Source organism: Ranitomeya variabilis, chromosome 1, assembly GCF_051348905.1.
Source record: "Ranitomeya variabilis isolate aRanVar5 chromosome 1, aRanVar5.hap1, whole genome shotgun sequence".
Lineage (NCBI taxonomy): Eukaryota > Metazoa > Chordata > Amphibia > Anura > Dendrobatidae > Ranitomeya > Ranitomeya variabilis.
Window position 1 is genome coordinate 965,033,128 of NC_135232.1, and position 25,425 is coordinate 965,058,552.

General features: G+C 43.5%; 1 protein-coding gene across 7 annotated transcripts in view; it reads right to left on the bottom strand.

Annotated features, from left to right (window-relative positions):
- Window positions 1-25,425, bottom strand: part of SH3D19 (SH3 domain containing 19) — a 235,186-nt gene that overhangs the window by 28,676 nt on the left and 181,085 nt on the right. For all 7 annotated transcript variants that reach the window (XM_077279316.1, XM_077279315.1, XM_077279313.1 and 4 more), the window contains exons 8-18: window positions 25,015-25,122; window positions 20,087-20,187; window positions 19,853-19,911; window positions 19,356-19,611; window positions 15,130-15,198; window positions 14,636-14,776; window positions 11,983-12,049; window positions 11,361-11,491; window positions 7,618-7,673; window positions 2,338-2,531; window positions 203-255 (exon numbers count right to left, since the gene is read on the bottom strand). In XM_077279316.1, the coding sequence (XP_077135431.1) occupies window positions 203-255; window positions 2,338-2,531; window positions 7,618-7,673; window positions 11,361-11,491; window positions 11,983-12,049; window positions 14,636-14,776; window positions 15,130-15,198; window positions 19,356-19,611; window positions 19,853-19,911; window positions 20,087-20,187; window positions 25,015-25,122 (1,235 nt within the window). The remainder of the gene's footprint in view (window positions 1-202; window positions 256-2,337; window positions 2,532-7,617; window positions 7,674-11,360; window positions 11,492-11,982; window positions 12,050-14,635; window positions 14,777-15,129; window positions 15,199-19,355; window positions 19,612-19,852; window positions 19,912-20,086; window positions 20,188-25,014; window positions 25,123-25,425) is intronic.

Below are 25,425 nucleotides of genomic sequence, written 5' to 3' on the forward strand. Positions count from 1 at the left end.
CTTTTTTTTTATAAGAGTGAATGATGAGATTGCAGGTGAGGGAGAAGCATATTTCTCATATTTGCTTGTACTACAGATTTATGCAGAGAATGTTAAAATAACAGGGACCGTTTAAAGTTTGTTTACATAGGACACAAAATAGTCTTTCCTAGCAAAAGATTGCATAAGTTCTCACTTTCTGTGAAAGTAAAAAACAATGTACCTGTGTAGAGAATGCAGATGGTTTATTCTTCTGTAAATCATGGGAATCTGGGGCTAAAAATAGAAAACAATTGAACAGGTTATACCAGAAACCTTACCAACATCCACAGATTTCAGGTATTTGATTGGCATCGAGTGAAGAACTTTGTTATTTTTTTTAAATAAATAAATAAAAAAAAAAAATATGTATTTATATATATCACACCTTTGTAAGGCTCTAACATAAATAAATATAAATTACAAAAAACTGACTGGCACTTCTAAGGTAGCGTGAACAGGTGCATACTAGGAGCAGCCATCTCCATATACAATAAACAAAAAAAGTCTGCACTCTGTAGTGCTAAAGCATGTCAGCATGTGGTGGCTTTTAACTGCAACAGGATCCTACCTACCCATTAATTCAGGCTTCAAAGAGAGGTATTCACATCTACCCAGAAATTCAGACTCCAGTCTTAGGCCGGTTTCACACGTCAGTGGCTCCGGTACGTGAGGTGACAGTTTCCTCACGTACCGGAGACACTGACACACGTAGACACATAAAAATCAATGCATCTGTGCAGATGTCATTGATTTTTTGCGGACCGTGTCTCCGTGTGCCAAACACGGAGACATGTCAGTGTTCGTGGGAGCGCACGTATTACACGGACCCATTAAAGTCAATGGGTCCGTGTAAAACACGGACCACACACGGACCTTCTCCGTCTGGGGTCCGTGTGCGTGCAGGAGACAGCGCTACAGTAAGCGCTGTCCCCCCCACATGGTGCTGAAGCCGCGATTCATATCTTCTGTGCAGCAGCGTTTGCTGCAGAGAAAATATGAATAATAGTGTTTAAAATAAAAATCTATGTGTCCGCCGCCCCCCCCCCCTGTGCGCCCCCCCGCTGTTCAGAAAATACTCACCCACTCCCACGTTGGCTGTCACTCCTTCCTCTCTGCCCCGCGCCTCCTACTGTATGCGGTCACATGGGGCCGCTCATTTACAATCATGAATAGTCGGCTCCGCCCCTATGGGAGGTGGAGCCACATATTCATGACTGTAAATGATCGGCCCCACGTGACCGCATACACTAGAAGCCGCGGCCAGACCAGGAAGCAGCGAGGGAGGCGGGTAAGTATTTTCTGAACAGCGGGGGGGGCGCACAGGGGGTGGGAGGGCGGCGGACACATAGATCTTTATTTTAAACACTATTATTCATATTTTCTCTGCAGCAAACGCTGCTGCAGGGAACATATGAATCGCAGCTTCAGCACGATGCAGGGTACCACACGCGTGGGTACCACACGCTCCGTGTGGTACCCACTCGCCATACGGGCGGCACACGTGTGCCGCACGTATGGCCTACGTGAGTTCCCAGGCACATGGACACGGATAACTCCGGTACCAATTTATTCCGGTACCGGAATTATCTGGACGTGTGGGACAGCCCTTAGAGCTGTGTTCACACTACTTATACCTCACATAAAAAAAATTTTTATGTGTTTTTTGCACTTTTTTCCGGGGTGCAGTTGGGCCCATTTTTCTCTTGTAAACTGTGGTGTCTGTTCACATGGGGTGCATTTGGATAGCGCTGGGCAGGCCCGCCTGATCTAATAGAAGGGTGTCACTACTAGGCCTGCCTGGATGCTGTGCATCTCCATTGTGTGAACAGCGCCACATACAAGTCTTTTTTGTGCAGCAATGTGCCAAGCAGCCACCCCCTCCATTAGTTTGGTAGGTTGTGAGTGGCTGCCTCATCGGTTATGCTGCACCTGTGTTTTTTCCACCACATGGGTCCACTGCATCCTGATAGTGCATTTGTTTGGAGGCCTAGGCAGGTAAGCATCTCTGCCATGTTTTGCTGTTTTTTCTCATTTTTGGAGGATCTCTGAATCCTCTTTTTGTGCTTTTAGCTGTGTTCACACTAGACACGTTGGTTCCCAGCAGTTCTGAGACCACCTTGTCGTTGGCTGCTAGGCATGCATGAATTGGCCAAATTATGTGCTACGCGTCTCATTTTTTCCTAGTATCCAGAAGCAGTATTGCTATTCATATTTCATGTTGACATGCTTTAGCACGACAGAGTGCAATTTTTGGGGTTTTTAGTTTATAAAAGAGAATATAGCATTGGATCTTGTATCTGTACTTCACAAAGTTACCTGTAGTCTTGTTTGGCAAGTCCTCTAGAATTTCTACAAAATTGATTGGAAAAATCCCAACTCGTCCTTTGAGCTCTCCCTTAGCCCACTCCTCATTTATGTATTCTCTCAGCAGGATTGTGTCGCCCTCACTGAAGCTGAGCTCGTCTTTCTGATCACCAATAAATTCAAAACGTGCGACACAATGTGGACCCCTAGAAAAAAAAACATTGACACATCAAAGTGTCTAAAATAATATAGCCGTAGAAAATTCACCCGGTACATTAGAAAATTACACATCAACCTCATAATAGATTTGTTTCATCAGTATCCAAACTGAGATTAACATTGGCTGAACTGATGGGTCTAATGTGTATGGGGGGCCTCCTGACCAGGGCTGTGGAGTCAGAGTCATGGAGTCGGAGCCCATTTTGGTGGAGTTGGTGTCATGGAAATTGAGGAGTCAGAGGTTTGGCTTATCAACTCCACAGCCCTGGCAGGGCTGTGAAGTCGGAGCTGTGGAGTCGGAGCCCATTTTGGTGGAGTCGGGGTCGGTGTCATGGAAATTGAGGAGTCAGAGTCCGAGGTTTGGCTTACCGACTCCACAGGCCAGCTCCTGACTGTCCCCCTGATCAATGAAGTATGCACAGAGAAGAATATGGCATGTCCCATTTCAGACTTTTCATAGAAAACAGCAGATGGAGCTCTCCTGTATGTGGGAGAGTAGTGGAGGACATAGCTGTCAGCCAAATGATTGGATGATCCATCATTTGTCCAACAGCTAACCAAAAACAGTGTGGGTGGCTTTAAAGATTAGTTTTCATTCCATAAATTCATTGTACACATGAAAATAAGAAACTTTGTAATATATCTTGTCAGAAAAATTTGCTTCCTTCTTCTCCTGATTTTATCTTTCTCATTTTATGGTGAAAATATGTATTCAGTGAAGACAGATTTTCCCACTTCTGAGATAATAAATGACAGTTGGTGCTTTTAAAATTCTATGGAGAGGGGAGGAGGAACGGTAGGCAGACACAGGTTCTGCTGCAAGTTCTCCTGAAACTACAGTTACATTTCTCCACAGAACTTTATGAGCACCAACTGCCATTTCCTCTCTCATTATTGGGAATGTCTATATGACCTGAAAAAAAAAAAAGGATTTTAACTCTAAATTGAGAATTTTTTGGATTAAACCTTTAAAAAAAATGAAACGACAGATACTCTAAGTTTAGAGAAGATTTTTTGCTTTTTCTATTTTGTTCTTTTTCTCATGTAATATAATTTTATTTTCTACTTTTTTTATACAACATTTATACAGCAGAGCAGTGTCAGCAGAATAGGAGTCTCCAATTATGGGAGGCTGGATTCCGCCTATAGTACAAAAGGATGCAAGCTGTTGTAAATCGATCTTTGTACAAGTAGAAAAACTGCAGACAGCCTGGCATTGTATGAATTCCTTACCCTGGTATCAGTGCATGCTCACCCACTCTGTAGCTGCACTGATAATAGAAACATATTCAAAGAAAGCTTTCAGCAAAAAAATTAACTAATGTTTAAAGCAAGGGAGTGGAGCAAGGGGAGACGACGGCGACCAGTGACTATGCTACTACCTTCATGGTACTTACACACAGGATCCCTAACAAAGGGGAGAGGAAAACACTGGAATAGTGCTTTATATAAGGTTTTTGTATTTTTTTTTTAAATTACTCTAATTTGTTGTTTTTGGGAAATATATTCCTAACTTAGCAACAAGGAACAGACTTAATAGACTATCTCTTGTAATGCAGAATCTAATGAGCTTGTGCAAAGGTCATGGTTTGTGAAGGGAGGGAGGAACAAGATCAGCTGTGTTATCGCATATCGTAAATGGTGGCTCCAGTGTTATCAGCTGAATATAGAGGTGTTATCAGTCACTGTAATCCTGCCTCTGCTGATAAAGGAGCCTGCTGAAAACACTTCCTGAAACAAGAGGAAGCAGGAGTCTCTTACGTGCACATGTTCAGGTATTTTCGCAATAAAAACGCTATAAAAACTCATTAAAAACGCATACATTATGCATCCGATCATTTAGAATGCATTCTGCAATTTTTGTGCACATGATGCGTTTTTTTCCACGAAAAAAACGCATCACGGTAAAAAAAAGCAGCATGTTCATTAATTTTGCGGTTTTTCCCACTATTCTATGCATTGGGAAAAAACGCGAAAAAAACGCATGCGGATTTCTGGCAGAAATGTCCAGTTTTTGTCAGGAAAATTTCTGCAAGAAATCCTGACGTGTGCACATACCCTTAGGCTATGTGCCCAAGTTGCAGAAATGCTGCGGAAATGTCCACAGCATTTCCGCAACTCCCTGCCACGGATAAAATTTATGCGGAATTCGCATGCGTTTTCCCGCAAAACACAAGCATTTTGCAAGTGTTTCTAGCTTGCCGAATGCTTGCCTTTTCCAAATATGCAAATTGCCTCTTCTGAGAAAAAGAGGACTTAACTCTATAGCGCCACCTGTTGGAAGTAGCGATCCTACAAGTCACAATCAACCCTCTAACGAGTCGTGCAATATGACTTAGGATAAAAGCCAAATCAGTATCTCAATTCGCAGACAGCTGGTATGCCTTTTCCAAGCGATTTGAAGCATCGCTTGGAAAAGTGATTGACAGGTTGGTCACACTTGTCAAGCATGGTGCTTGACAAGTGTGACCAACTTTTTACTATTGATGCTGAAAAGATAGAATGTTAAAAATAATAAAAAAATAAAAAGCATGGTTATTCTTACCTTTCAACGGCCCCCGATCTCCTCAGCGGCGCTCCAGGTACGTTCCATTCCCAGGGATGCTTTGCACGAAGGACCTTTGCGACGTCTTGGTTGAGTGACCGCGACGTCATCTCAGGTGATTCGCACACAGCATCCCTGGGAACGGAAGCTGCCGCATGCACCACTCAGAGGCAGGAGGACTCCAGGGGCCATCAGAAAGTAAGCATATCCCTATTTTTTATTTTCATTTTTTTAATTTTTTTTTTTTTTACAGAAATATGGTTCCCAAGGGCCTGGAGGAGAGTTTTCTCTCCTCCAGACCCGGGTACCATCCGCACATGAAGCGCTCACTTTACGCATGGTGGGCATAGCCCCATGCGCATATAAAGTGAGCGTTTCAATGCATTCCTATGTATGCAGAATCGCCGCAATTCTGCAGAAATAATGAGCATGCTGCAGATTTTACCGCTATAATAATAACAAAGCCAGGAGACATATTGATCAGAAATGGGGAATTAAGCACTAAATAGTGCAAAAGAGCCCAAAGCCAAAAAGAAACTTCCCCTTGAGAAAGCAAACACCATAAGAAGCGAAACGCGTGTCGGGGGTCTCTTTGTCTCTTTTCCTGGATCCAACCCGATGTCTGTTATCTTCCTAACTGGTAAGCATTTTATATCTAATAAGATGCTGTAGTGATTTTTCATCTACTAGCATAAAGATTTTACTATTAGCAGCGCCCTGCCATCATGCACACTGACATTTCTGGTACCTCACACCGGGGGATGTCCACTCTCTAGCTATCCGTATGCACTTTATTGAATTTTGTATGCTGTATGCACATTATTTTGATACATTGTTAATATAATAAAATATTACTGTTTTAAATTAACCTATATACTCCTTTGTTCTCCTCTAAGATTTTACCGCTATGCGATTCTGCAGCGGGAAAATCCGCAGCATGGGCACAGAAACTGCGGAAACCCATAGGATTGCATGGGAATTAGTTTCTTAAGCATTTTTATGCGTTTCCGCTGCGGCAAAAAACGCGGCAGAAACGCATAAAAAACGCAACGTGGGCACACAGACTAAAAAAGCCACAGTGCAAGTCAGCTGTGCCCAGAGCTATAAAACATTATTGGAGACAGGATTACAATAACAAGGAGTCTTGCTGAAGACTCTTCCTGATTAGACAGTCTAAAAAATCCTCAGTGGTCAGTGTGAAAATTGCCAGATTGCCAATATAGTCTTTATTTTAATAAAGCTCATGATATGAAGAAACAAACACACAGCCCAAAATGTATTTAACAATACATGGAACACAAAAATCTGATTTAAACAATAAGTAATTTTCTGATGATAGCTTACATTTAACGGGAACCTGTCATATCCCCAAATGCTAGTAACCTGGAGATACTGGGTTAATCTGTAGGTTAATAGCGCACTAAAGCTGCGTGGCCCTAAACTGAAAGCGCAGCAACCGGGAGGAAATTGGCTCTATGACTGAAAGCTGGAGGCTGACTGGAGGAATAGAGGTGTGCTGACATGGCTCAGTCATCCGCACAGTGAGCGGTGGATGTAGACCGCCCTAGATCAGTGACAGCCGCAGCTGCAGAGTATGTGCCAGGGTAGGATTACAGCTGTCACAGACAGGCGACTGAAGCCACACCTCTATGAGTGAAAGCCGGAGGCTGCAGAGAGGAATAGAGGCGTGCTGACATGGCTCAGTCATCCGCACAGTGAGCGGTGGATGTAGACCGCCCTAAATCAGTGACAGCCGTCTCTGCAGAGTATGTGCCAGGGCGTGATTACAGCTGTCACAGACAGGCGACTGAAGCCACGCCTCTATGACTGAAAGCTGCCCGTTATAGTCCGCTGCCTCTTATAGTCGGCTGCCTCTTAGAGAGTCGGCTGCCTCTTAGAGAGTCGGCTGCCTCTTAGACCACCCTAGAACAGTAACTGAAAGCCGGAGGCTGCAGTGAGGAATAAAGTTAATTTCCTCTCTGTAGCCATGCTGCAGTATGATGGTAGCACGCCTTTAGAACAATATTAACCTGCAGATTAACTCCATATCTGCAAATAATTAGTGACATGACTGGTTCCTATTAATTACCGTAATTGCTCTATATTCAATTCTCTAATCTCCCAGTACAATAATAATAATAATGGGTGACTTCCTCTAGTCCAAAACTGCTTGCAGTTTTGCATGCAATAAATGCCATTCCAGGGTTTCGATCTATTTATTACAGCATTAAAGCGTACCTCCACTTGCACATGAAAATTATTAAGTTATATGCCAACTTTAAGCATACGATTTGGAAATCTTTCACAGGACACATTCAATGAATAGTCCCATTTTAGAAAGAAATAGTATAAATATATTATCACAATGGCTTTATGGAAAGAAAGCTGTAATGTCCAAATTTCACAACAAAGAGATAAAAAATAGATTAACTTTTAGAAATGACAATTCCATACCAATATACATCAATCAGAAATCACAGAAGAATGGTAAAAATAAGGTTAGAAAATATTTTGCAAGCTACACTTACTTTATAATAGACGCTGTAAGATTTTTCTTCAGGTGCCCCTTATCTGGCACATCAACCTGAATGGAAAATATTTAGAGATCATAATCATTAAAAAGTCCAAATTCCTAAACAATCCATAAGCGGATATTGCTTTTTTTCCTCATTCGTAAGCTTGGATCTACCATGTTATATTTGGGCTTAAGCCATAGTTGAGATTGAGAACAAAGCAATGCAAAAAGTAATGCTATATACAGTAAACGTCACCCCGGTCTCAATTTTGTGGCTGCCAAAGCAATCAAAAAATTTAAATCCAGAATTTTGACAAGCGGGAACATATTAAAAGGGGTTTTCCCACTATCAAATGGATTCCACATGCTTTAACATACCCAAAATAACAAAGAGCAGGTACCCTCCCCTGGTCCAGTGCCGCCTCCCCGCCAATGCTCAGATCCGGGTGCTTTTGCTGTATCGGTGACGACACATGGTGAGTGTGCATCACTGCTGTAGTCAAACAATGCACTCCGAACCTTTAAGAGTAAGACAGAACGAGCCACTGAGCTCAGCGATTGGCTACAGCGGTAATGCGCACTGACTATGTGCAGCCAAAGCGCAGAGACCTGGGTAGTGGCAGGAGCTGGCACTGGACTGGAGCAGGCTGGGTACCTGGTCGGAGCCGGCACTGGACTGGAGCAGGCTGGGTACCTGGTCGGAGCCGGCACTGGACTGGAGCAGGCTGGGTACCTGGTCGGAGCCGGCACTGGACTGGAGCAGGCTGGGTACCTGGTCGGAGCCGGCACTGGACTGGAGCAGACTGGGTACCTGGTCGGAGCCGGCACTGGACTGGAGCAGGCTGGGTACCTGGTCGGAGCCGGCACTGGACTGGAGCAGGCTGGGTACCTGGTCTATTTGTTATTTTAAAGTGGAACTGGCATTTTAATTTTACTTTCAAAAATCTCTAGTATAGATGAAAATAAGCAACGTTGTAATATATCTGATCATGATCAGAGAAATCTGCTTCTCTCTCTGCTAAAATAGATCATTTATTATCAGAATTCTCAATTCTGAGGTAAAATCTGTAGTCAGTGAGGACAGACTTTCCTATTACTGAGACAGATGGCAGCCGCTACTGAGAAGATTATACCGTATGTAGATGATAGGAGGAGCAACAGACAGAGCTCCTCCCGCCTCCCATCTATATAGAATCTCATCTCGCCATCTCCTCTCAGTGATAGGAAAGTCTGTCCTCATTGACTACAGATTTTACCTCAGAATTGAGAATTCTGATAATAAATGATCTATTTTAGCAGAGAGAGAAGCAGATTTCTCTGATCAGATATATTACAACGTTGCTTATTTTCATCTATACTAGAGATTTATGAAAGTAAAATTAAAACAACTGTTCTTCTTTTACAGTGTTTGGGATCCACTTTCCTAAAAGTGGAAAACCCTTTTAATCAATTCTGCCTAACTTTAAGATGTTGCAAACTTAGACCGAGCAGTCTTAAAAGGGGACAAATGTATTACCCATGGTGTTTAATAAATCTGATGCATCTGCATTGTCTAGTCCAAGTCTTACATCCACCACCTATTAGTTAGCATCCTATGTGCCAGAAAATTGTGCCAATATTTTGGCACAGGGTGTTGCATATTAGGCCACGCCCCTTTCCAGTAAACCACACCCTGTTAGAGAAGCCACGCCCCTTGTCAGTCAGGGATCACAAAGGGTCTAAATCACATAATAGATGTGGTACAAGTCACCACGGCCATTTAGCTTAGTAACCCTCCCCCCACTGGATGGAGAAATCGTGTGTGCAGAGGATGGAGCACAGAAGCGGGATGGAGGCACACAGTCCCAGCAGCTCTGTCCTCTGTAGGGCTCTGTACAGCACCAGAACCGGGCGGAGGCACACAGTCCCAGCAGCTCTGTCCTCCGTAGGGCTCTGTACAGCACCAGAACCGGACGGAGGCACACAGTCCCAGCAGTACTGTCCTCTGTAGGGCTCTGTACAGCACCAGAACCGGGCGGAGGCACACAGTCCCAGCAGCTCTGTCTTCTGTAGGGCTCTGTACAGCACCAGAACCGGGCGGAGGCACACAGTCCCAGCAGCTCTGTCCTCCGTAGGGCTCTGTACAGCACCAGAACCGGACGGAGGCACACAGTCCCAGCAGTACTGTCCTCTGTAGGGCTCTGTACAGCACCAGAACCGGACGGAGGCACACAGTCCCACAGCTCTGTCCTCTGTAGGGCTCTGTGCGGCACCAGAACCAGGCGGAGGCACACACTCCCAGCAGCTCTGTCCTCCGTAGGGCTCTGTACAGCACCAGAAGCTGGATGGAGGCACACAGTCCCAGCAGCTCTGTCCTCCGTAGGGCTCTGTACAGCACCAGAAGCTGGATGGAGACACACAGTCCCAGCAGCTCTGTCCTCCGTAGGGTTCTGTACAGCACCAGAACTTGGCGGAGGCACACAGTCCCAGCAGCTCTGTCCTCCGTAGTGCTCTGTACAGCACCAGAAGTGGGACGGAGGCATACAGTCCCACAGCTCTGTCCTCTGTAGGGCTCTGTACAGCACCAGAACCGGGCGGAGGCACACAGTCCCAGCAGCTCTGTCCTCTGTAGGGCTCTGTACAGCACCAGAACCGGGCGGAGGCACACAGTCCCAGCAGCTCTGTCCTCCGTAGGGCTCTGTACAGCACCAGAACCGGACGGAGGCACACAGTCCCAGCAGTACTGTCCTCTGTAGGGCTCTGTACAGCACCAGAACCGGACGGAGGCACACAGTCCCACAGCTCTGTCCTCTGTAGGGCTCTGTGCGGCACCAGAACCAGGCGGAGGCACACAGTCCCAGCAGCTCTGTCCTCCGTAGGGCTCTGTACAGCACCAGAAGCTGGATGGAGGCACACAGTCCCAGCAGCTCTGTCCTCCGTAGGGCTCTGTACAGCACCAGAACCGGGCGGAGGCACACAGTCCCAGCAGCTCTGTCCTCCGTAGGGCTCTGTACAGCACCAGAAGCTGGATGGAGACACACAGTCCCAGCAGCTCTGTCCTCCGTAGGGTTCTGTACAGCACCAGAACTTGGCGGAGGCACACAGTCCCAGCAGCTCTGTCCTCCGTAGTGCTCTGTACAGCACCAGAAGTGGGACGGAGGCATACAGTCCCAGCAGCTCTGTCCTCTGTAGGGCTCTGTACAGCACCAGAAGCTGGACGGAGGCTCACAGTCCCAGCAACTCTGTCCTTCATAGGGCTCTGTACAGCACCAGAAGCTGGACGGAGGCACATAGTTCCAGCAGCACTGTCCTCCGTAGGGCTCTGTACAGCACCAGAAGCTGGACGGAGGCACACAGTCCCACAGCTCTGTCCTCTGTAGGGCTCTGTACAGCACCAGAACCGGGCGGAGGCACACAGTCCCAGGAGCTCTGTTCTCAGTAGGGCTCAGTACGGCACCAGAAGCTGGACGGAGGCACACAGTCCCAGCAGCTCTGTCCTCCGTAGGGCTCTGTGCGGCACCAGAAGCTGGACGGAGGCACACAGTCCCAGCAGCTCTGTCCTCCGTAGGGCTCTGTGCGGCACCAGAACTGGGCGGAGGCACACAGTCCCAGCAGCTCTGTTCTCAGTAGGGCTCAGTACGGCACCGCATTATCAAGATATTCTCACAATATCCTATAGTTTCATATTGCGGCTCTGTACAATGTCAAGGTTGCATGGAGCCATAAAATGTTACACGAGTCCTACTTGTCACACTCCAGTAATACACAATCACATACCAAGATCCGGACATGATTGGCAGGAAATATACCAGCGCTTCCTTTACATTTTCCTCTGTACCATTCTCGGTCTATTTTTTCCAGCAGGTACACAATCTCCCCTGAGGTCAGACTTAGGTCATCAGCATGTTCTAAAAAAAAAAAGTAGAAAAATAGAAAATGTTACAGGATTTTTTTTTTTCATAAATCAATAATATGTGTGAAAATATGAAAATGTGTAATATATCGTATCAGATAAATCTGCTGGGTGACTATAGGCAAAAGAGCAGTCAACCAAGCAGGAGGAAGCAGTCTTGCGGTGGATAGAGCTGGAATGACAGAGGCATTAACGCAAAGGTTGATCTCTAGTATTGCAGAAATGGATTGTCCACGTAAAGATATTGCTGGACTTATGTTTGAAAGAGCTATGTGCACATGTAAATAGTTTGGGGTGAAATCCTGCTGATGGACTCCCTTTAAATATGGAGTGTTAGATGAATGTTAAAAAAAAAAAAAAAACCCCTTTCAGTTTAAAACATGAATAATATGAAGGTCTGATGTGAAGGAAAATGCATCAAATCTAGAATAATAAACTTTTCAATATGTCCCAACACGAGCAGAACTCGATGGTAGCTCAGCGCACCTCCAGCAAAGTCATGCAGCACCACGGCGTGAGGCATATGGCTGTCCTCCATTCTATGGGGCACGTCCTGAAAAAAAAACAAGTTGAAGGCAGTCTCAGAGGTTCAGGAATATAGTAAATAACATGAAGTGAAATTCTTTATGATGGCAATTTGATAAAAAGAAAAGATGCAAAATGCATGTGAGATGATGTTCAGCTGAGCACGGAGAAATAGTGGAGGGTTAGGGTCCGCTCCTCTCCTGTTCTTTTAATAGGAATCTGATGTCGGAAAATGACGCATTATTCAAAGATAAACACGTTCTATATACAAAGTTGTGCAATTTTGTTTCCATGTCACTATATTAATGAAAATCCGGGCCTCACACTGCCAATGAGTTATTCTAGTACGCTAACATTTTCTATTTTGCACAGATTGTATTTTGTCCTTTTCAGCCATTGCTAGGTAGACAGTGCAGAATTTGTCAGTAGGATCATCCCTCCTAAACAGTCTATATGACCATGTAGGTCATAGGAAGCGGAATAAAATGATACCAGGATATCTGTGATCCAATGTCTTACTGCAGAGAAATCCACATTTTTTTTTAATATATAAGTGAACTGTATGACATATGGGCACAGAACTGCATGAGAATCTGCCTCCAGAGATTATTTTAAATGAAAGAGGGCATTACAGTGTGAGACATGTATAACAGGAGAGCAGACTGTCAGCCACTACATGTCTTACGTTGGTAACTCCCCCATTCACTTGAAATAATCTCTGGAGGCAGATGTTCAGGGAGATTATGCCCGGCCCATAGATCTGAACAGCTCATTTACATATAAACAAGAAACGTGGATTACTCTGGAGTAAGACATCGGATCACAGATGTCTATGTATCAGTTTAGAGAATGAACAGTCGCACTCAAAGTTCCTTTAAATTGCAAAAATTGTGGCTTTTTATTTTCAAAACACCAAAAGTAAGTGGTTCACCGCAGTGGTATAAGGTAACGTTCCGACCCGCTGGGTCTTTATCAAACCTTACTCATATTAGAAAAACAAGAGGATGAGGCGTTCTCATGTAAATTGTTGGAGTGCCGTTAGGGGCTACTTGTATGCTGCATCAGGGAGCTGCGGTGGTGAGAACGCCTCATCCTCTTGTTTTTCTAATATGAGTAAGGTTTGATAAAGACCCAGCGGGTCGAAACGTTACCTTATACCACTGCGGTGAACCACTTACTTTTGGTGTTTTGAAAATAAAAAGTCACAATTTTTGCAATTTAAAGGAACTTTGAGTGCGACTGTTCATTCTCGAGACGACATTTTGGTGGATTAACCCCACGTACAGTCAGCACCACCGAATGAGCAAGAGTGTGCGTCTTTCTCTTCTCTATGTATCAGTTTATTCAGCTTTCTATGTCCCACATACCAATTTAGACAGCTTAGAAGGATTGATCCTACTTACAGATTCCCTCTACAGATTTCAAGGAAAAATGCAAATAACTTGTAGCCTGAACTTGAAAGCATGCCCTAAATAATAGAATTTACTGAAAAATTCGTATTTGTAAATAATAATTAGCAGATTCGAAGAATAATAGCAAAGTCACAATGTTAGCATAGGTTTGATGTTTCTGTCCCAGAAATTCTAAACAATATCTGTCAGGAGGCAGCATGGAGGTGTTATTAAGCCAAGTCTCTACTACTTATTGTCATGCTGGCGACTTTAATGCCTTCTCAGCGCTACCCAACTCACTGCGTTCGCCATTCTGCCACTGTGCTGCCTGCCCTGACCTCGGATTGTCTGACCACATCTCTGACTTTATAGTCCTGTACCTCGTATCCGTGTCTCTGACCCTGCGGTCAACTGCTGCAGACTCAGGGACTGCCCTGTAGACCCTGTAGGAGCTTATCCTCATCTTTGCATGAGCTTAAGTTCTAGTTGCATTTATCTCTAGCTTCCTGCCAAGGTGTACTTCAGTTTAGTCTCCTCTGTGATCGACCCGGCTCGTTTACTCGTCTATTCTGATCGCTCTAGTCCAATGGATAATTGGGGAGAAAGGTTGAACTTGAAGGACATAGGTCTTTTCCCAACCTATGAAACGCCAGACCCTGGCTTGGATGGTGAACCCGTGATGCTGCCCCGACTCCAGACCATCAGACTATTGTCTTGCCCACTTGTACTCCGTATACCTGCTCTGACCCATGGATCAGCTGATGCAGTTCTGGAGAATGCTCCCTAGAGTGACACCTGGCGACAACCTATGACCAAGCCTATCCTCACCATCAGAGGCTCCAGCAAAAATCAGATAGTTGCTTAGTTTCACCCATATAGGGTAATCCCAGCCCGTTCACACCCACCACGTTACTGTAAGTTCAGGTACTGGAACCAGCCAACTAATCAGGGCCCAGAGACCCCAAGCCCAATGCACAAGTCTTGTACGAGTACATCCGTGCTTAACGTGAGAGTCAAGACCAGCTGATGTAGACAATTAGTGTGGTGGTAACTCAGCTGCAGGAATTGTCCACCTTGGTCTTCACCCTGTCCCACACCCCATCTGTGACAGTTCAACCTTCCTCAGGATAGTACATTTCATATATAATTGCTTTCTACTTTTTTTCAATATAACAAGAGTTGGGGAAAAATATTTACAGTTCTCTCTCGGAGGAAAAAACTACCTTTTGCTTGTTTTCTGGGCTTTCATCGAGTGGAGTGATAATCTTCATGTTAGTCACTTTTACATCCCCGATTATACCTCCCATTTGACAATGGACATAGTTATTGTCTTTTTGCTCCAGCAGCACCAGCACCTCTCCACGCTGAAAAATAGACAAATATAATAATTATACAATATAATAATAAATAATAATAATAATAATAATAATAATAATAAATAAGAAAAGAAATGGAAATCCGTAAAGATTCGAAGCATGAACACAGGGTTCTTCATCTACGTCTGAAGCAAGGACATGACTATAGGGCGCACACCTACAGTAGGTCCCATTCCACACAGGAGGGCAGGGTCCCTGGGTTAGGTATGCATTGGGGCCCAGGATATTCAAGTCATGCTTTTGATCAAAAGCTCATTGAAGGACTAGCATGACCTGCTAAGATAATGTGATCAATATAAAGAAGGTATATGTGCACATTATTACATAGAAGTAGGATTTACCTTACACGACAGCTCTCCAGGACTAGCAGATACAACATCCTTTTCAGCAATTCCATGTGGCAGAGGCAACTAAAAAAAAAAGGAACGCAGTTTCACTTCAGAGAACACGAGGAGTTATGATGGATTTATCTATGACAATTGCATACGTAAGAGCTGGATTCTTCCTCATCTTTGGGCATTTTTTTCCTTGAGGAAAAATGGTTCTAACTTTGGCTTTTTAATTTGAGCCTTATTCAATAATTTAATTTTGCTCCTTTTTTGCGCTAACTTTATTTGGTATTGTCTGCGTTCTTTTTTGACAACGTGGACGTGGTTTTGCTTATCCAGATGATTAAGTTTAAGACATCAATTGCGACTTTTTGAAATACAAATTATCACATTTTTTTTGCACACATGAAAAATAATGTGCAACATGTTAAAGGATCATGTGACTATTTACTCTGGCTCAGTGGTTAGCACTGGGGTCCTGGGTTCAAGTCCCCCTAAGGACAACATCTGCAAGGAGTTGTATGGTCTCTCTGTGTTTGCGTGGGTTTCCTCCGGGTTCTCCGGTTTCCTCCCACATTCCAAAGACATACTGATAGGGAATGTAGATTATGAGCCCCAATGGGGACAGTGATGATGAGGACTGTAAAGCGCTGTGGAATATGATTTTGATGTATAAGTGAATAAAATAAATATATAAAAAAGGCACAAAAAGTATGGGACAAAAAAAAAACAAAACTAAAAAAACCTCTCTTACACCATTTTGAAGAACGGAGTGCAGAAATGGCAACAATACCGAAAAAAAAAAAAAAAAAGAGTCCTTTAAGAATAACAGGAATGCAAGGAAAACAATGCCACAGTCTGATCCCAGTGTTACTGAATGTAGCTTTGTATAGTAGATTTAATGTATTCATTCCTCTAAATATATTTATATGACAAAAACATCAGCAGATTACCATTTGCCCAAAACAAAAATATTAATCCTCTTGTGTTTTTGCACAGGACAAAAAAAAAAAATCTGTTCCCACAAAATCTGCCCCCCCCCCCCCTTCCCGAAAATACAACCATTGATGGCAATGTCATTTCTTAAAGGGAAGCGGTCATCAAAATGTGTGAATCAGGTTTTTGTGTTAGGTCACGATATACTGTAGAAAATATGTCACATTTAAGTCCCCATATCTTACACTGACAAAAAATGTCTAATGATTAGTAATGAGCGACCGAGCTCGGATAAGGTGTTGCGTGCTCGGGTGCTAACAGTGTCTTCAGAGTACTGGAATACACTATGAGCCCCCATGGCTGCATGTCTCGTGGCTGTTAGACTGCCGCAACACATGCACAGATTTCCTGTCAGGCAATTCCTGGATGGCCTAACAAACAGACCATCCTTGCATGTGTTGCGGCAGTCTAACAGTGGCGCGACATGCAGCCGTGGGGACTCAAACATAGTATTCGAGCACGTGGAAGACACTGTTAGCACACGAGCATGCTCAGATAACACCTTATCTGAGCACATTCACTCATGACTATTAATGATCCCTGTGAAATGGAAACGTCTCTCATCCTGCTTGTGGGAACATAATTAGCTTGTCACTTCCACTGCTGACACCTCACACATCACCTTTACTATGGAAATTCAGAGTGTAATCTAGTGGAAGCACATGGCTGCTACATAAGATGAGGGACATCCTGTAACTAACAACTTTCAGACAAAATTCATATAATCTATGTAATATATCATATACAATAGATGAAGGGGGTAGGGGCAATGTGCATGTGCAATCAGGAGCCCTCCCCATTGATGGACCCTAGAAGGAGAATACTGTTCCACCCCAGTGATGGACGGTACATAAGGAATTCATTCTTTCCCTGATGTGACATAAGTTGGGGGACCAAGTGAGGTAGACTTGTGCACAGTCTGACCTTGTCCTTGGGAACAGAAAAGAACTTTCTTACAGCAAACTGCGAAATATAGAACTTTCCTGATTCTTCACCTCTTGTTTTTCTAACTGTTTCTTGCACTTTTTTGTATGTCTGATATTTTCCTATTTTTTATACCTAAGCACTGTACCTTTTGTTTATTAAAGCCAAATCCTCTTCAAAAACAGCCATATACAGGTTCGCGAATGTACATGCGACCGGGGTCCCCATGGCAGTCCCGGTGGTCTGTCTGTACCAATCATCAGCAAAGGTGAAGGCTTTGTTTGACTGTTTTTAAACACACTATGCACTTTTCCATGGTCAGGCAGGGACTTGACGCAGGTGGAGATTAATCATACTCACCTATGTATACCGGCGTCACTTCCCTCCTGACTTAGACCCGTTGAAGCGCCGCTATTGGGCGCGAAACGGCCGTTGTCTCGTCCGCTGCACTCCTGCACTTTGCCCGTCCTCCCGTATGCCGTGAAGATGATTTTTGTATGAAGTAATAAAGCATTTCTGCAACTGCAAGATCGGTGAGTGCTTTGGCGTTTTTTCTACCATTGGCTTTGATATGGACTTTCATGTTTCCACGCTAGCACCGCCGGTCTCTACCGCTCAGTCTGGCACCTTCTGACATACTCCGCGCTGCTGTGTCCTCTTATTCAGTGGAGCTGTGCTGCTCTAACTCTCCCTCTTCTCTTCTTTTGTTTATTAAAGCCTATAACTTTAATCGTTTTGAGTTGTTGCCCACAGAACCTCAGTGTCTATGTTAAGACTTAGGCTAGGTTCACATTGCGTTAGTGCAGTCCGTTTAACGCATGCGTTAAACGGACTGCGTTAACGCAAGTGCTGAAAAAGATCGCATTAGGCGATCGCGCTAGTGCAGATGCTTCATCTGTGCTAGCGGTGACGGACCCGAAAACACTGCAGACCGCGTCTGAGGGTCCGTCACAGAATGACGGCACATCGCTAACGCATGCCGATTATGACATGCGTTAGCGATGCGCTACATAATGGCAGCTAATGGGTGCGCTAACGCATCCGTTACATAGCGTTAGTGCCGCTATGTAACGGATGCCGTCAGCGCATTGCCATTAACGCAAAGTGAACCCTGCCTAAGTGGTAGTTTGTGCCTGTGACTTGTGCATGGCCTGCGGGCAACGAGTACGTTGTGGGCATGACGTTGGGACTCGGCGCCCGTTTGGTAAGTGGTTGCAGCATTGACGTCTTGGAATTTGGGGGTGTGGATTGGTTGGGGGTATGTTCTATGTTCAGTATGAGTGAAGGGCAAGTTAGAAATTGAGCTGTAGAGTGATGCGGACCCCTATATAGTTCCCCATCCCTCAACACAGAGGCTGCGTAAGGGCCTGACTGATAAAAGGTTTTTTTCCCCTTTTTTTGGCAATTTTCTTTCATTTTCAATCTGTATTAAAAATAAGAATGAGAAATCTTGCAATTTACACACTGGCCGCTGGGGCTTTTTTAGACTAATTTACTTTTCTTTCTGGAAACAACAAATGCACATAGCCAAAATGAATTTTTTGTACTGAATTATCTAATGTGCCTATTGTACAAATGAAACTGTGAGAAGAAGGGGAGCAGGTCAGCTGTGACATCACCTATTGTGAATAGTGGATCTGGTGTTATCAGCTGCAGTATAGTGGTGTTATCTGTCACTATAATCCTGCCTTTGATGATAGGAAGCCTGCTGAAAACTCTTCATAAAAGGGCAGGAAGAATGAGTCTGGAAAAGCCAAGTGGTCAGTGTTAAAATTATGAAATTAACATTTTTTTTAATAGAGATCATGATATGAAAAAAAAAACACATTTAATAAAATAAAAAAGTTTTAGCACTGTAACACAAAACTCTGATTTAATCAATTGGTCAGTTTCTGATAATCGCTTGCCTCCAACAGAAGTGGCTTTTGTCGGCAGGATATTACACTTGCCGTGCTCAAAACAATGGTCAGGATTAAGTGAAGGCCAAGTCAACATGATGGACCCTCTTTATCATGAATCTGATGAAAGACTTCTTACATGTGCTGAAAGCTCCAACTTACAATTTACAGGAATAATAATAATCTTTATTTTTATATAGCGCTAACATATTCCGCAGCGCTTTACAGGTTGCACACATTATCATCAAAGGACCTGCTGGTGATGTGCCAGATACCACCTTCCATGGTCTGGTGAAGCCTAGGTCTTGATGGGTTAGAGCGGTTTAGCAGCACACACCAACAGAATAGGAGGAAATTCTGGCAGCAATACATATTATGCAGTACGTCATACTTTTGTCCTGGGTGGTATAGGGACCTTACCGTGTACTTGTTATATAGCGGATGTCCAGGCTTAGGTCGAGGAGGTAGATCTGGTTGCTGTCTTTTTAACAATTGACTTTTTGATCTGTTGAGCCCGGATACAATTTGCTTTGCACCCATGCCCACATCAGAGGATGATCGGGGAAAGGCATCTCGATTTGAGGCATTTTTGGAGATTTTAGGGGGTGGAGGTCTTCCAGGTGGTCCTTTCTGAGGGGGCGGCTGTGGAGTGTCTATCACTTTAACACCAATTGGTCTAGGTCAGAACAGAGAGTAAGATGAAGTACTCAGAATGCACAAAGAGTTTCACTAAAGATCCCAGGAATCACATGCCAGCTCTTAAATAGAATGCAAGGAAAACCGTATCAACACTAAAGTTTTAATTCCTTCATTTATGTATTGCTGTTTACAGCTCATACGATATGGACACTTTTGAAGAATGACACTTGACCAACACAAAAACAACCATTCAGTCATCTTGACACATCCCTCCCTACCTGGTAGGTAATACTGGCTTAGACCACGTCTCTTCTGCATTGTCAAATTGCTCCCATTCCTAAGAAAAGGAAATAAAAAATACTAAACTGTATAAATGTCCAGATACAATATGCTCAAAAAAATATTAAATCTATGCTACATACTCCGACATCCCACTACCACGACATCCAATGATACAGCAGCATTACATCAGATGACAAACGCTGCCATACAAATAAGTACATGACACCGACCTTTCTAACCGTAGGACGTGCCCTTGCAGTTGGTTTACTGTACAGGCTCCCAACTGGTTTTTCCACAGGAAGTGGTGGAGGAGTCTGAAGTTCTTCACACGCTGTGAATGGAAAGTATTATGACATTAATTTATATCCACTAATATTGGGAACCTAATACTCCCAAAAAGTACAATGGAGAGTGACTGCTCACATGTAGGCAGCCAACTTGCCTGTGTCAAGAAAGGACACAAGACCCACTTGTTGGTGTTGTGGAGGTTTTCGCTATTGAACCCTATGATCAGATATTTTTAGCATCTTACCGACATACCATATAAACCACTTTAATAAGACATTAATTCACAGTGGGCACAGGTAAAATATGTTCAGACTCTGGCCTATAGTCGAGTACACATCAGTGCTTGCCGGGGGATGGGAACCTGGAGAACTGCAGCTCAACGAACTCGTGAACAAACTTATTTGATTAAGTCGTCACCTGAAACGCGTCGATGTCGCATATCACGTAACTGCCAATGCTGATGTTGTTTTACCCTCTGCTGAGCAATTTTAGTGAATAAAGAAAGAAGTTTGTTCACAAATTCGTTGAGCTGGAATTCTCTTGTTTTTGATTGCTCCACACAGCGTTTCTTGTGCTACGAACACCTAAGGATGTCCATTATGGTGAGGACTTTTTTCAACCTGGAGAACTGCCCCTTACCTACCAACACCCATGTCTCTTCGTTTGATTAGCAGGCCTGGTGCAGCGTCGCCATTGCAGCAAGATGAAAATGACATGGTTTACCAGACAGGCTAATCAAAAGAAGAGCCGTGGATGTGTGAGGTAGGAGGAGGCTCTCAGGGCTCCCGTCCAGCAGGCCGAGATTACGCACCTAGCCACCACACTGGGTGCAGCAAATTGAACTGCACCAACTTTACTAGCTTCACGTGCATATCCACATAGAATAATCTGTACAATGGACCAGATTAGTTCAAGTTGCGATTTTTTTCACAAGGACCATTGTGTGAAAAATTGCTCATGTGCACTAGGCACCAAATAAACGCTCATCTGAATGAGCCCAAAATGATGGAAAAAGCAAGAGTTCCCAAGCCATAAGGGAGCATACTTTATTACATCATCAGAACTTCTTTCAGGGCAGTCGCCACCTTCAACACACACTTTCATAATGGCCACATCAGACAGGTTTATGCACCATGGTCTATCACTGCACAGTAATCTGAAGATAAGCTAAATACATTAGCACGAGAAGTTCAGCTGATTGAAATGGAAGCTTTACATTTATATTTCCACTTCCATTTGGTCCAGAAATATTGGGACAGTGACCAAATCATCGTGATGTGAACTTTGCATGCTGCTATTTTTTATTTAAAATGAAACAATTGAGGTGCATTTGAAGCGTAGACTTTCAGGTTTAATTAAAGGGGTTGAACAAGAATATACTGTGAAACGGTTAGGAATTGTAACCATTTTTCTACAAAAACTTCTCATTCCAGGGCTCAAAAGTAATTCAACATTTTATTTATGGTAAAGTTAATTTGTCCAGCTTGAACACTTTACAAAGAATCCTTTGCAGGCAATGACTACCTGAAGTGTGGGAACGCTGGGATTCCTCCTCTTTGATGCTTTGCCAGGTCTTTACTGCAGTGAACGTCAGTTGTTGCTTGTTTGTGGGTCTTTCTGCCTTAAGTTTTGTCTTAAGTATGCGACCTGCTGCTCGATGGGGTTGAGATCTGGTGGTTGCAGTATACTACACTGCTTTGCCTTTAGAAACTTCTGGGTTGCTTTCACAGTATACAGTTAAGTCCATATATATTTGGACAATATTTTTCTAATTTTGGTTATAGACATTACCACAATGAATTTTAAACAAAACAATTCAGATGCAGTTGAAGTTCAGACTTTCATTTGAGGGTATCCACAATAAAATTGGATGAAGGGTTTAGGAGTTTCAGCTCCTTAACATGTGCCACCCTGTTTTTAAAGGGACCAAAAGTAATTGGACAGATTCAATAATTTTAAATAAAATGTTCATTTCTAGTACTTGGTTGAAAACCCTTTGTTGGCAATGACTGCCTGAAGTCTTGAACTCATGGACATCACCAGACGCTGTGTCTCCTCCTTTTTGATGCTCTGCCAGGCCTTCACTGCGGTGGTTTTCAGTTGCTATTTGTTTGTGGGCCTTTCTGTCTGAAGTTTAGTCTTAAACAAGTGAAATGCATGCTCAATTGGGTTGAGATCAGGTGACTGACTTGGCCATTCAAGAATATTCCACTTCTATGCTTTAATAAACTCCTGGGTTGCTTTGGCTTTATGTTTTGGGTCATAGTCCATGTGTAGTATGAAACGACGACCAATCAGTTTGGCTGCATTTGGCTGGATCTGAGCACACAGTATGTCTCTGAATACCTCAGAATTCATTCGGCTACTTCTGTCCTGTGTCACATCATCAATAAACACTAGTGACCCAGTGCCACAGGCAGCCATGCATGCCCAAGCCATCACACTGCCTCCGCAGTGTTTTACAGATGATATATGGTATGCTTTGGATCATGAGCTGTACCACGCCTTCGCCATACTTTTTTCTTTCCATCATTCTGGTAGGGGTTGATCTTGGTTTCATCTGTCCAAAGAATGTTCTTCCAGAACTGTGCTGGCTTTTTTAGATTTTTTTTAGCAAAGTCCAGTCTAGCCTTTTTATTCTTGATGCTTATGAGTGGCTTGCACCGTGCACCCTCTGTATTTACTTTCATGCAGTCTTCTCGTTATGGTAGATTTGGATATTGATACGCCTACCTCCTGGAGAGTGCTGTTCACTTGGTTGGCTGTTGTGAAGGGGTTTCTCTTCACCATGGAGATTATTCTGCGATCATCCACCACTGTTGTCTTCTGTGGACGCCCAGGTCTTTTTGCATTGATGAGTTCACCAGTGCTTTCCCTTCTTTCTCAGGATGTGCCAAAATGTAGATTTTGTAACTCCTAATATTGTAGAAATTTCTCAGATGGGTTTTTTCTGTTTTCGCAGCTTAAGGATGGCTTGTTTCACCTGCATGGAAAGCTCCTTTGACCGCATGTTTACTTCACAGCAATACCTTCCAAATGCAAGCACCACACCTCAAATCAACTCCAGGTCTTTTATCTGCTTAATTGAGAATGACATAACGAAGGGATTGCCCACACCTGGCCATGAAACAGCCTTGGAGTCAATTGTCCAATTACTTTTGGTCCCTTTAAAAACAGGGTGGCACATGTTAAGGAGCTGAAACTCCTAAACCCTTCATCCAATTTTAATGTGGATACCCTCAAATGAAAGCTGAAAGTCTGAACTTCAACTGCATCTGAATTGTTTTGTTTAAAATTCATTGTGGTAATGTCTATAACCAAAATTAGAAAAATGTTGTCTCTGTCCAAATATATATGGACTTAACTGTATCTTGGGTCATTGCCTATTTGTACTGTGAAGCGCCGTCCAATCAACCTTGATGCATCTGAGCAGAAAGTATCGCTCAGTACACTTCAGAATTCATCTGGCTGCTTCTGTCTTCAGTCACATCATCAATAAACAATAGTGACCCAGTGCTATTGGAAGCCATGCATGCCCGCGCCATCACCCTGCCTCCACCATGTTATACAGAAGATGTGCTGTGCTTTGAATCATGAGCTGTTTCAAGCCTTCTCCATACTTTTTTCTTCACATAATTCCGGTACAGTTTGATTTTAGTTCCATTGGTCCAAAGAATGCTTTTCCAGAACAGGGCTGGCTTCTTTAGATGTTTTTTCTTTAGATGTTTTTTTTTCTTTAGCAAAGTCTAATCTGGTTTTCTAATTTTAAGGCTGATTAATGGTTTGCACATGTTCTGTGTCCACAGCAACAGCTTCCAAATGCAAATGCCACACCTGGAATCAGCTACAGACCATTTACCTGCTTAATTGATGATAGATAATGAGGTAACAGACATTGCAGACCATTAAATAGCTTTTGATATAATTGTCCAATTACCTTTGGTCCCTTGAAAAAGAGGCACCTACATATGAAAGAGCTGTAATTCCTAAACTTTTACACCAATTAGAATGTGAATATCATCAAATTTTAAGCTGAAAGTCTGCACTTTAAGCACATGTTGACTTTACTAAAACAAATTAAAGATAGTTATAAACAGCTAAAGTGACTAAATTTGTTTCACTGTACTAAATATTTTTTAACCTAACGGTATTTAAAGAAGTAGGTTTATGGTGAGATAAATAAAAAAATGGCCAACGTAACAAATCAAAACTATATAGTTAACCTATGACCAGATGAGCTGCACTTCTTCATATTAGAACGCATACTACTTGTTCGGCCTTGAACTGCCATGAGAGTCACAGAATGAGTCTCAAATTCTTTAGTGAAGTCACATCACTCAGAAGCAGGAGTAGTGTCCAGAAACGTGACAATTATTAAAGAAATTGTCCACTACAACCCCTTCTTGATTAAAATGTTTGGCCCCCATAAAATAATAAAGCTTCTATTCACTTCCTGTGCCGACACAGTTCCCGCGGCGTCAGCACGCCATCTCCCGGAGCTCCCGTGTTGTTGTTGTGACAAGTGATGCCAGCGCCCAATCAGTGCTGACATCACTGTCTCCGCCTTTGGACAAATCGAAAATGAAGAGAAAGTCTGTGCTGCAGCTGATCTCAATTCGACAGGAGGCAGGGACAGTGATGTCAACGATTAGGAGCCGTCATCATGTGTCACAACAACCATATGGGAGCCCTAAGAGATGGACTGGCGACACCTGGGGAACGGCGCCAGCACAGTAGGGGAATATAAGCTTTAATATTTTATCGGGGCCAAGAAAGGGGTATGACAAGAAGTTGTCCAAGTAGTGGACTTCTTTAAATAATCACGATGGATATTTGTGCATTAGACGAAGAATCTTACTGCATTGCTCACATTTTCCTAGTTTGCCAGAGATCCGGATGACTGTAGGCTTTCGGAACACGGAGGGAGGAGCTGGCTGCTCCTTCTCAGCTTCATCCTTGGAAAACAGCTGGAAAGGATCTGAAGAGAGAAAACATTTTCCTTAGAATCTGGAATGTGGACACGATAACAGCAAAAACAGAGCCTTGAACCTTGGCATAGTGCATATTCTTGCATTTACCGATGCTTATAAAATTTAAAGGAGATCATTTATGGTAAGGCAGACATAACCACATGATCCATTGGCACCTAACTCCTCTTGAGCAAAAGGAGGTCTGTGTCTCTGCATTGTGTGGGGAAATGGGGACTTCTGTCACCTGTACATAGTCCCCGAGAATAAAAGCCATCTAAAATGTAATCTATTTAAGATAATCGAAAATTAAT